The following is a 12,862-nucleotide window of genomic DNA, read 5'->3' as shown; positions in this document are numbered from 1 at the left end:
TGATCTTCACTATATAGATTCCTTAATTTTTCAGAACGTTTATTCTATGAATTCACGGTCTATTACACTGAATGTAGGTGGCTCATGCGGATTAGTTCCAAACCTTTCTCTGTTTTTCTCACATTCTCAGACTTCCTATTTCTCTATGCATGCAGACTGTATCAGTCCAGGCACTGTCGGTAGACTTCCTGCTACAAGTAATAAACAGTGCAAGATTGTTAGAAGGTATGATCTCAACTCTTCATTTGGATTTACTTTGAGTGGTGAAGAAAGTGAACCAGTGCCTCACTGAACCATTAATGGGAAGACCCTAGAAGTATCAGACCATGTAAGTTTGAGAATTGCTTCAACTGGGAAACCTCAAACTGGTGAGACTCTTGTGATACCTGCAGGCAAAAAAGGATCTGTCATCGATTCTTGGGGATAAACCTGCAAAATGGCTGGATATCATTTCTTTATCTAAGAGCGTGCCAAGAAGAATTTGAGACATGGCTTCTCAAATAAAGGAAAAGCTGGGTGTAAAATAGAATAAGGCCTGGTCTACACTTAAAATTTAGGTCACCATAGTTACATCACTCAGGCATGCGAGCACAAGCAATGACCAGGAAATTCGGCAGTGTTTTGGCAAAAATTAAAATAGTGGCTCTTCATGCTAAGTTCACTCAGTGCATAATCATGAGGCACTAGTTGCCAACAAATGCCTGCAGGGTGGCAGGAATAATTTTTATAGTGGGGGTGCCGAGAGCCACTGAACCAAACTGTAAACCCTATATATAATGGAAACCATTTCAAGCCAGGGGGTGCTGGAGCATCCCCAGCACCTCTAGTTCCAGCACCTATGAATGCCTGTTGATCTGAAAGTCATTCTGAATCAGGCTGTAAAGACGTTTAATTTTATTAAAGCACAAGCACTGAACTCACACTTGTTTTCAGTTTTGTGCATTGAAACAGGAAGTGAACACCAACACCTTCTCCATACAAAAGTGTCATCACGTGGGAAGATGTCTGTTCTCTGAACTCCATTCTGAAGTACAATTTTTCCTTAATTATTTTAATTTTGAGTGTGCTGATTGCTTTGTGGATGAATTAAGCCTGTCAAGACTAGCTTATCTAGCTGACTTGTTCACACATCTCCATGAAATGAATGCCAGTTACTGGGGCTGAAAACTATGCCTTTTAATGTTCACGACAACATAAAGGCAATGATAAAGAAACTGCAGTTTATAGTACAAGAAAAAGAAAAGAGAAATTGCCAATCACTCCCAACCTTGGAAAATTTTCCATATTGAAAATTCATCCCGACCTCATTGCTGACATGAAAGAATTTGGTCTGAAGTTGGTCACCAAGTTTAATGAGTACTTTCCAGACAGTGTAACAAATGAGACCAAATGAATCAGGGACCCCTTTTCAATAGACAACACTCTGCCAGATTGCTTCTTGGCAAAGGACAAGGAAAAGCTGACTGAACTGTCATCTGATGGTGGACTCAAGCTTGAATTCAGTGACTTTTAGTTGAAAAGGAGAGAGGAGGTGTGATATCAGACAGAGCTCTTAACATTCTGGATGCCCTCAGCATGATGTACCTTTGTGAAGCTGTTTTTTCTGCCCTGCTCACCATTAAAAACCAAATCCAGGACGAACCTGAATGCAGAACTAGCCCTTCAGTTGAAGCTGACCAATATCTCTCTTGACATAAAGCAACCATGTTACGTAGCAATCATACCCTTCTGATCTATGGCATGTTTTTCATTTTCTCCATGGCTACTAAAGAAAAAACATATGTTTTTCATTATTTAAGTGTTGCAACAAGGAAAGCAAAGTGAACACTGGCTCATATTCAACAATAATCCAGGTAAGGATGAGCAGGATCTTCAAATTTAGTAAAATGAATTAGGGTTAGGGTGACCAGATGTCCCAATTTTATAGGGACAGTCCCAATATTTGGGGCTCTGTCTTATATTGGTGCCAATTACCCCCCACCCCGACCTGATTTTTCACACTTGCTGTCTGGTCACCCTAGTTAGGGTTAGCCATTATAATAATGGCTTCTTCATTGTATTTCTTTTTGATGCAATGTTTAAAAACTTGAGATGTTTAAAAAGGATGTTAAAATTGAACACTTCAGGCTTCCTTTGACATTTATTTTGATATATAGTGTCCAAAAATACTTATGTTAAGTCTATTAAGATATAAACTAAATGTGCACAAAAAGGAGAAATTGGTATGTGGAAATTCAAACAATTTTTTTCCCCTAGGAATGTGGCATGTAACCCACCCCACCCGCCACTCGTGTCTCTTTGCCCCCTCCTTGTTTGGGGAGGCTTAGCCTCTCCTAGCCTCTTGTACCCACTGCCAATGGGGATGGGATAATGGTATAAAGAGGTAGCTTGTAGGGAGGAATGGAGGGATGCAAAGAGACCCTGGTGTGTGCAATGGGCAAGGAACAAAGTGTGACACCTCCCTCCCCCCCAGTTAAATAAGTGCAACTTGTGTATAAACAGACTGGGCCCAGGATGTAGATCCAGTATTCACCTTTGGACAAGGGATCACTTACCAGTTCTGCAAGCCCGCCAATTCCCCAAAATTATCAACACTCTTCGGTCAGATTCAGACCACTGATCCAATGGTGAAAGGTCACTATTCCCTATCTTGGAACCATCTAGTCATTATCTGTTTGAAAATTGTTTAAAATAGCAAACAATGCTTACAAATGAACAAAACATAGGTGGGGCTGTTGCCAACTCTCGTGACTTAACTGGTGTCAATCTGGTGATATTTGGTATTTTCTTAAAGCCCCAGATCCAGGATTCATGTGATTACATAAGAATCTCCACTTAGTTAGTTTTCAGCCTTCAAAGTTGCGAAGAAAAGCTTGAAAACATGAACCCTAAAGGCTCAACAACCACAGACAGATAAAATGAACCCCCACCTTTTCAATTTTTTAAAATCTCATTATTTTTGAACCAATCTCACAAACTTTTCAAGTCTGACTTATGATTTTTTGAAAACCTGGGGTTGGAAATACTGCATTCTGCTCTGTGATACAGCATGGCCAGAAGGCAGCAGGAGAGTGATATAGGAGAGATATGTAAATCCCAGGATGAGGAGAAGCCTTATTCCCTGTAGAGGGAAGAAAGGTTTCTATAGATTAATTAAAAGCACCTGAAGGCAATTAGAGCACCTGAAGCTAGTCACCTGATAAAACCCCCCCTGCTTCAATCAGCCAGAAAAAGGAGTTGGAGCAGAGAGCAGTTTGAAGGAGAGCCGTGGCTGGCTAGAAGACCAAGACCCTAGGTAAAGAGACACCCGGCTTGTGCACAGAGAGAGAGGGCAGGAAGCCCCACAAGATGAAGAGGAGGAGAGGGAAGTAGCCCAGGGGAAAGAAGCACTAATTTCAGTGGTTTACCACGATCCCGAGGGCCCCTAGGCTGGGACCTGGAGTAGAGGGTGGGCCCGGGTCCCTCCCTCTCCACTACCCTTCTCTGGGTTAGTAGTGGGACAGTAAATACCCTATTTCAGGGGTGGGAAACTGTGCCCTGAACGCCCCCCCAAGAAGAGGAAGCGTGGGACCCATCATAATTGTACTGGCAATTTGCCACAGCTCCTACTGAAGTCATTAAAGGTTTTTGTTTTTCTTTTACATTCAATTCAATAAGAGCAGGATGGGGCCCTGGTCTGTCATTAGAACATTGGAAAGTTACAATCTGCCAATTTGATTTTAGAATGTTGGATTAAAATTAAATTATGGTGCTGAAAACCAACCTAGTTTAATCTAGAAGCATGGCTTTTCATTTAGCAAACAGAGTCCAGGGATTTAGTAAAACTGCCAGAAAAAAGGAAAAACTTCAATGTGAGTGACACAAATGCAGTAAAGGTATTTACAAGACAAGTGTTCTTGGATTAATAAAAAACTCTCCAAAATCAACAAACAACTCTTGATTCACAGGCCTGGTTTAGGATATTCCCACTGAGAGTTTCAGGAACTATTTCCTATTTCCTTTCATTACATAGCCGATCCCTCTTTTAATATCTTTACAAATCACAGTACCCAAAAGGTTCAGATGTTTTCTCTGGGACACTTTTTTTATTTTTATTTTTTGCTACAGTATTTAATTTACAAGCTTGGCTGATGGTCTCAAATATACTTATTGCCTTCCTTTGACAAAGGAGGCTCGTGTTAAATTTGTTATAGATTGTAGCTAGTGCCTTCAAATGGTCTTGGTTAACAGAATTAGGCAACAATGTTTTCATATGAGGGTAGCAGCCCTTTTAGTCATTGCGTGGAATGTTCCCCAGTTTTACAAGAAATCCAAATTTCAACCTAATTTGACTTGTTGAGATTTCAAACTTGTCCTTCATTCACAGAGCTACACTAACAAGTTTCCACTATTTTGTAGTGGCCTTCTCTTTCCCACTGTTTGCTGTCAAGATTACACATACTTCTTCCAGGCACCAAAGCAAAAGAGTGAAGGTATTTGCAAGACTTCAAACATGCTTAGTGAGAACGGTGGAATAGGGAGGCTGCTGACAATATGCCTTCAGAGGAACGATCACACAATTTTTCCTTATAGGGACACTGTCAAGTTGAAATCTAGTCATATTTTAAGAAAGAAGTTTCAAGTAGTTTTGAATACCACACCAGCCCCTGAATCGCCCTACCAGTTGTTATGGATTGCCATTGCACAATCCTATTTTGTCTCTCCCCTGTTGCTATGTAGGGAGGTGGGAGGACTAACTGAAATTGGCCATCATATGTACAAAGTAAACAAATACTTCCCCCCCTTTCATTTCTTTCTGTTACAGTAATCTCAGTCATTACTTGTTACTAGCTACATAATTTTTGGACAGAAGAGTAATTTCCTGAATTGACGGTTTCCCTTTAGTTTGGATTTACCAGACTGCAGGGCCCTAACCACTCAGACGGAGACTGATGGTGTGTAACAATCTAAATAGAACAGAATGTGCAGGAAGGCCTCCCAGCTGGCCTTACCCACAAACTGTTTTGACCTCCAAGTATAGGTACTTTTGCTATGTTCTTAACCAAGCATTTGATAATGCACCGAAGACCATGTAAGCTATTTCTGCTAATAGAATTGTCCTGTAAAACAAGAATTAGTACCATTAGCATTTTACAAAGGAATCTGAATAAGGTTCAGTCCAGGCTCAGCTGCCAGGCTACAGCTGAGGGGCATGCTACATAACACAGGAGGAGAGCAGTGTGTGCAAAGATGGCCTTTGGACTCCCTCCAATCCCAGGCTGCTTCTGTGCCGGTCTGGTACCTCAGCATAAATTGGAGCAGCTGGAAAGCTGTTCTAGATTACACCAGCTAGGGACTGTCTGCTCATAATTTCCAGCCACACTCTTTGCACAAGCAACAGGGCAGAGAGAGGGGCAGTGTCGGGGCAGTTACACTGGCTCTATGTCACTGAAGGATCGCCCTACCCTTGGTGATCCTCCTGTGGCCAGTTATGCTGACTCTGGAGTGGCTTTGCACTGGCAATGCAGCACAAAGCATCCAGGCCACAGTGCAGGGTCTGGGCCAGCAAGTGCAAAGTGAGCTGCTTTTTAAAATTACCTTGTCTTTTATCTCTTTAAAATTTACAGTAGAACAGCTTTAAAATAGTTTTGTAATGATATGAACCTAAAGTATAAGGATCTTTGATCTCTGTATCTGATATACTTTTAAATAAATAAATACTTTTAGCTATAACTCTTGAAGTTTTTGGTGACTGGGTGCACAGACATTTAAACCAGGTTATTGGGTTTTTTAAGAGTTGAAATTAACAGTTGGTGCTTTAAACATAAACTTAATATGCTGAAACACTGAATGCAAAGTTACACTAACTCAAAAACACACTAACTGCACAGTAATTATAAATGCAGCACTGTAACAACTGAATGCATGCTTATCAACACTCCATCAGCAGTTTACAAAAAAACAAAAACAAAATCCAGGAAAATAAGAGAATTTCTTTAAAATCAATTGGAAATAAATAAATAAACCCAGACTTAAAGTGATGTACTGATCCAGCCAGTAACACTTCAGGATATAAAAGTGACTTTTCCTTTCTCTTTTTAGATTAACCCAGCATTACAATACTGTAAAACACAAGGCCCTTCCTGGGGAAAAAAGAAATTATTGTTCTCATATTTCATTTAGAAAGCAAAAGTTTTGTATTAATCTAGAATTTTAAATGGCTAGTTATAATATAAAGCTGCAAATGAGGCTTCCTAAGGTGTAACTCAACTGAGCTTCCGAGATGGGGTACTTAAAAACAAAAACCAACACATGCAATTTTTTCTGGAAAATAGTGATTTCAACTTTCACTTAAAAACAAACACTTAAGCATGAGAGTGCATTAGGAATAGTCAAACATACTAGAGGAACAATCCACCTGCAAATGCAAGAAAGCATGACTATGTTCTCATTCTGAGTGATATTTTGATGATTTCACTTCATGTTATTTTATACAGTAAATGACTAAACCTGGACATACTCCATCATACAACCCTAGTAAGCATTTACAATATTGGGTGGACTGAATTGGAGCCCCCAAGCATACTGTATCCTGAGACGGATATGTATCATTTCATACTAACACTCACGTCAGGACTCCTCCACTGGCTAGTCCATTATGCCATTAGCAGAAGCAGCTACCATATTCTGGCCATGGCTAGGGCAAAGGGCTCTATGGTCCAACTTTGCCTTTTGCTATCTTGTCAGTGGTTCTCTCCCCTACATATATGAAGGATCATGCACCAGCTAAAAACAGCAGTTCATTTAAAATAATTAATTATTACAATTTAAAAGTAAACTTGTTTCTGCACATATTGAAAAACAACAGGGCGTACTTAGTGACTCACACCTCAGTCCTGGGAGCAAAGCCAGAGTAAAAAGTGCTTTGCCTGAAGGAACTATGAGGGAATTCCTCATCTGTGACTGCAACCCATGTGACCTGGAGCACCTGCACAGCTGAGTCACTTCCAGTTACTGTCAAATAAAGATAGCATTAGCAGCTACAGATAGCTGCTCTCCACTTACGCCATGTTATAACAACACAGGTCTTCAGACCATGCTTCCTACATATCCCCATCCCATGGGGAGTTAATACTGAGGGTGAAATCCTGTCATTGACTTAAGTGGAGCCAGGATTTAAGCCATCCCGTTGTGGTGATCCCTGTATTGCATAATGGCATTTAGAGTAAAATTTTCTAACCGCATCAAGTATCTGAGATGCCCAAGTCCCATTTTCAAAAGTGACTTAGGCACCTGGACCCTAAGTCTCATTGACTTTCAGTGAGACCTAGGGTCCAAAGGCCTGCTCCTCTCCATTGAAGTCAATGGGAAATTTATCATTGACTTTGATGAGCACAGGATCAAATCCCAAGTGCCTAAATCATATTTGAAAATGGGATTTAGGTATTTTTGACAAGGTTACCTGTGGAATCCTACTGAATGGGTTCTCCAAGACTCTTGTATCTCTGAACAGTATCTCCTTTTGGCCCTTCTGAAGGGGTGTAAAGCACCTAAGGATTTGATCCTGAGTTCAGATATTTTCTCCTGACTGGTACATGGGATACAGTGCAACGCTAAGGGCTCTTCCATAGAACACATTGGAAACATCTAAAACATGGGAATTTAAAATTTTATTGTTTTTTTTAAATTATGTTGCAAGCCCTCATTGCAGAGTTACCTTTTCGAATATAAATTATCACAATTCTGCCTTTCCAAGTCTGCAGACAGACGGAAACTAAAAATTAATATGGAGACGTATGAATTGCTCTGTTCATCTCTGTCGTGTGTTCAGAATGAACCCTAATGGACTAAAATATCACAATTTTAAACTATTTATCTGGTGAGGGTTTTAGTGGAAACTTTCAGCTCACATATTAATATATTGTGGTTTGGGTGATGAATAAATATGAAGGGATCTCCCATATAAATAATATTGCAAGTTTTAAAAATGAAAATATCTATATATTCTCAAAATATTTTTTGGTTATTTGTTTTTTCCCCTCAACATGGGATCTGGACAGGAAAAGAAGAGAAAAATCTAGGGAGAGTAGATCTCCATGAAAAAAGGGTGATAGGAATATATGAGGGAGTTGAAAGATCTCAGGGTGAAATAAAATGTCAGAGAGATGGAGAGGATTTTCCCCGAGAGAACAAGAGTTGGTGTAATAGAGTCAATTTTATTCAAAATGACTCAGTAAAGCTCAGAGGTGGAAATCTGGAGAAGTTTGCCTCTGAACTTTGCAGCTGGTCTTGGCTATATGCCAGGTTGTACAAAACCTCTGGACATTTTGCACTTATAAATAATAACACCAGACAGTTCTATACCACGCTCCATCTGTAGATCTTAAAGCATTTTACAGAGGAGGACAAAAATCACTATCTCCATTTTACAGAGGGGGAAACTGAGGCAAAGAAGTCACTGCAAGTGAGTAATAAAGCTGGAAAGAGAACCCATGTATCCTGACTCCTAGTCCCATTCCCCTTTCATTGGCCCAAGCTGCTTTACTATTATTAGTAAGAATAATTTCCTACACTTAGTATTGTGTGCTGGGAATGAATTTTCTTTTAAAAAAATCCCACAATTTTCCAACACTGTCCACCCAATTTGGGGAATAAAATTCCAGAGAATTTGGCAAAGCTGCCTTCAGATTTAACCCACTCATGATAACTGCCACGCACTTAAAGACATAAGGCCAATCCATTTAACTAACATAGTATGAGGGCACTGAAAATGCCAATGCATTCTCCTCACTCCACGCATAATTAAACAGCTCACCAGGACATTTAAAATGAAAAAATACATTAAGACTTAAAAGAAAAATAAGGAAACGTTTTCATAAAACACAGACTTATTGCATGATAGCTGGAGGCAACACTTTTGTGCAAACAGCTGTAAATCAAAATTGTCCTTTCATTAAGATTGCTTACAATGTGTGGCAATTGGAGACTGTGTAGAGGCTAATCAGTTTTCTATCTTCTTCACTTCCCAAAGATGTTGAATGGCTACTTGCTTGGTTTCAGAAGGTGAAGGCAATAACATTTTGCTTATTATTCTCCCGTTCCACACTTGATTTCTCCCCACCTGATTACTAGATTAGATAGTTCTTCTCAACTGGTATTTAAAGGGTTAGGTTTATGTCATCAGCTGTACCTCACCTGAAGGTGGCACATATTACAGAAAACTCGTCATCACAGTTTTTTTTAACCTCTCTGGTAATCCTTGGTAAGCCTGTCAGTGTGTTGTCCCTGCTCATTTCAACTATGTGAAGGTTATCCGGTGTTTAAGTTCCTCCACACCCTGCAATATCTGGGTATAGTAAAAGTCCATGTTGGCTGCAAAGTCAGTACATACAGGCGATTCCACGTCACCAAAGGTGCAGTACAGTGCAGTTCCTCCAACACTAAGGAAAACAGTTGCTATGCACAACAGAATCAGCAAAACACAGGAGCCGCCACCTTCATCTGTAAATATAAAACACATGATATAGAGTGGATAAAATAAGAGACTACACAAAAGCTTTGTACTTATTGAGATTAGCCATATGAAATCTAGAGAGAAATTTGAGGTTTGTCTAACTGGAGGATTGGGGAGTATGGCAGGTACCGGGGCTGTGCATGTCAAAGTGACAAAAATTACTACAAATTATAGTACATTCAAAAACAAACAAACAGTGCATGTATGTGTTTCTGTACCAATATGACAACCCATCATTAGTCATATGACCTTAATTCTGTAACACCTGTTCTCCTTTTCCTGTCCTCTTCTTGAGTCTTTTCAGATTTAGACCATCACCCTGCAAACACTCACACACCTGGTTAGTTCTACTACCACACAATTTTACTGCCTTTTTCCTACAAAAATAATCTGACACATTTCAAATGAAAAATTAAAAAAAAAAAGTTTCTGTTCCAAAATTTTCACAGGGAGAAAAAGGGCCAGCTCTAGATAATAAGCTCTTTGGGGGAGAGAATGTGTCTTTTCATTTGTATGCAACAAACCTGAACCCTTTCAGGTGCTTAACAACAACACTGCTCTCGAGCAGCTGGCACATTCAGAGAATAAAGGATATCCCAGTATTGGTAGCTACAAGAATTCCCCTTCAGTTCAAGCAGTAGAGATCTTTTAACTCTAGTCTGAAAAGTTTGCCACTTGGGGCTTGTCTACACAGGAAAGTTTTACCAGTTTATATTGGTGTAGTTAAACTGATATGACTTTTTTTTTTTGGTTTAGCTTAAATCCCTTCCCAAGTGACATAAGCTAAACCAAAAAGGGCCCTCTTATACTGGAATAAGTGTCTCCACACCAGTGTTACAATAGTATAACTATATTGGTTTAAAATCACACATTATTTTAGACAGGATTAATTATCCTGTGTAAAGATGCTCTTAGTGATGACAACAGAAATATAAATCAAGAACCTTTAACTGCAGTCTTTCCTTTCCCCCTTCAATTACCCTGTACCCCAGGAATGCTATAAGCTCTGCAACTAATAACTATAAAATAATACTTTGCTAGACTCTCAGAGAAAAACCTCTATTTTTGGATATTTATGCTGTAAATTGTAAAATCAAGAATTTCAGACATTTGAATTGCTTGTTCAATGGTAAATTATTATTTTTTTACAAAAATGCTTCACTTTTTAAAAAATCTCTCACTGCCCCTCCTACATAAAAATAATGAAAATAACCAAAGTCTGTTTCCATTTTTAACCCCTTTACTCCATTTGGCAATATAAACTAGCCCTTTTGTTATTTGGATTGTAAACTCTTCTGGGCAGGGACTATGTCTTACTATAAGTTTCCACAGTGCCTAGTAAAATGGTGCACTAATCCTGGCCTAGGTGCTACTGTAATAAAAACTCCCTTGGATAGACAGTAGAAACAGATCTAAAATAAGTGTTATACATTTCCTCCTCTCTCTAGCTGTTTTCTAGCTAAGATCTAAATTTTGATAGTTGGTTTTTATCTAACAGCAATAGAAACCGATTATATTATAAATGTGAAGGCTGAAACATGGCTAGGAAGCATTTTAAAATATTATGAAATGGCACAGCCATGCAACTCCCACTGACTTAAGTGGAGTTGCAGAGGCTCAATACCTCTCTCTCTCACTCACTATTAGGTCCTTAGATTGTTATGGCTATAGAGAGAAGGGAAAAACAATCACATAAGAATAAATGGAGCTATAGACATATTTCTCCTTGCTGTTTTATCGGATACATATTGTAACCTACCAGACTGTTTTTAAGGTTTGAGATGTTGGGTACAATATAAACATGAGGAGGAGTTACAGAAATTTGCTCAGTGATTTCTCTAGATTAAAGGCACATTACTTGAAGCAAAATGTTGCAGTGGATCCCATGTCAACTGTGGATATTGGGCCAGGAAAATTTGACACTTGGAGAGGAAGGATTATGCTTGTATCTTAAAATATATATTTTACAAGCCTAGAATAGTTCCACTGCCATGCAAGATCTTATTTACAATATTATTCTTATGGATGCTACTTGTACTCTGTTTTGGCTAACCAAAGCAACAAGAGTGAACTGACTTAGCTACAGCTATTTTATGCAGTATCAGAAGACAAAGCTTATCATTTGCTGTAAATACACTCTAAACAGTTTCTAATATAAAGACAAATTCCACTTAGTAACTCTAGTGTTCCGTATCGATGTCTGGAGTTGCCCCAGAATCACAGAGCAGAATTTGATCTCTAGAACTCAGGTAGTACTGATTCACAAATGTAACTGTACAATAGTACAGAATTACCTAAAAGATACATACAAACTATCTAAAACTAACAACTATTCAAAAATATTTACAATAAGAATTATTTAGTGAAAACTACAAGTCTGACAAAAACCAAAAAACAACAACTTTGGGCACAGAAAAAGTTCCTACCCCAGCCCTGGAAGGAAGGAATCGAGGTAGCTTAGGACCTGTTATAACCTAAGCTCTGAACTTTTGGTGTTGCAAGAGGGCATTTGTGTGCCCTCAAAGAGATCTGCTTTCCAGAAGTTTCTGCAGCTGTGGGGGACAAACATCCCTACAAGTGGGAGTATGCAAAGGATACCTTGAAAATTATTATTAATTATTTATACAGCACCATAAGGGTACATGGCACTTTTCAGATATTTAAGACAGTCTCTGTCCCCCAAAGTTTACAGTCTATCTTAGAACACAGTGAGAAGGTGAAGATTAGAGCGAAGAGAAAAGAAAAGTTATAATGTAAGATCATGAGACTGCTGATTTAGTGAATAGTATTAGCTTTTTAAAAAAAAATTAGTGTTTTCAGTATATCACCATAAAAATGGATCGCAACTATAAGATAATATTTACTGACTAAGGGATTCCACTGGGCACTGGGAACATAACTCCCAGCAATAAAGGTAGAGCTGGGCAGGAAATGGGTTTTCCCATCCCGTAAGCATTTGAGATTTTTAAAATTTTCCCATTTCACATCAGGACAAAATTAAAATCTATCAAAGTTGTTTGATGAGTGAGTGAGAGAGAGAGAGAGCAAGCGAGCATGCGCGAGCTGCATCTTTCACATCCCAGATGAGTGCCCTACCCACCTGGCTACTGGCTATTCTGGGATGGGTCTCTCTCAATCTATCCTGTTAGAGTTACTCCAGTTTGTGTACATAAATAGTTATTGGGTCAGAAAGAGAGAGCAGCCCAGCAGTTAGGGCACTCACCTGGGATGTGGGGACCCAGGCTCAATTCCCTGCTTTAAATCAGATGTATCAGAGACTTGAGCCTGGGGTTAAACCAGTGGGTTATTGTCTGTTTTGGGGTGGGAATCTCTCTTGTTTGAGCCAGAAATTCCATCCTGTACCTGAGA

General features: G+C 39.2%; 1 protein-coding gene across 5 annotated transcripts in view; it reads right to left on the bottom strand.

The window, feature by feature from the left end:
• Positions 1–2,246: 2,246 nt before the first annotated feature.
• Positions 2,247–12,862, bottom strand: part of CNST (consortin, connexin sorting protein) — a 112,413-nt gene continuing 101,797 nt past the window's right edge. For all 5 annotated transcript variants that reach the window (XM_084625206.1, XM_084625205.1, XM_084625207.1 and 2 more), the window contains one exon: positions 2,247–9,480. In XM_084625206.1, coding sequence (XP_084481332.1) covers positions 9,278–9,480 — 203 coding nt within the window. In that variant the 3' untranslated portion in view covers positions 2,247–9,277. The remainder of the gene's footprint in view (positions 9,481–12,862) is intronic.

The sequence above is a fragment of the Lepidochelys olivacea genome, assembly GCF_965140295.1.
Source record: "Lepidochelys olivacea isolate rLepOli2 genome assembly, chromosome: 3".
Lineage (NCBI taxonomy): Eukaryota > Metazoa > Chordata > Testudines > Cheloniidae > Lepidochelys > Lepidochelys olivacea.
The sequence above is the reverse complement of the archived record's forward strand: the minus strand, read 5'-3'. Positions and strand labels throughout refer to the sequence as shown.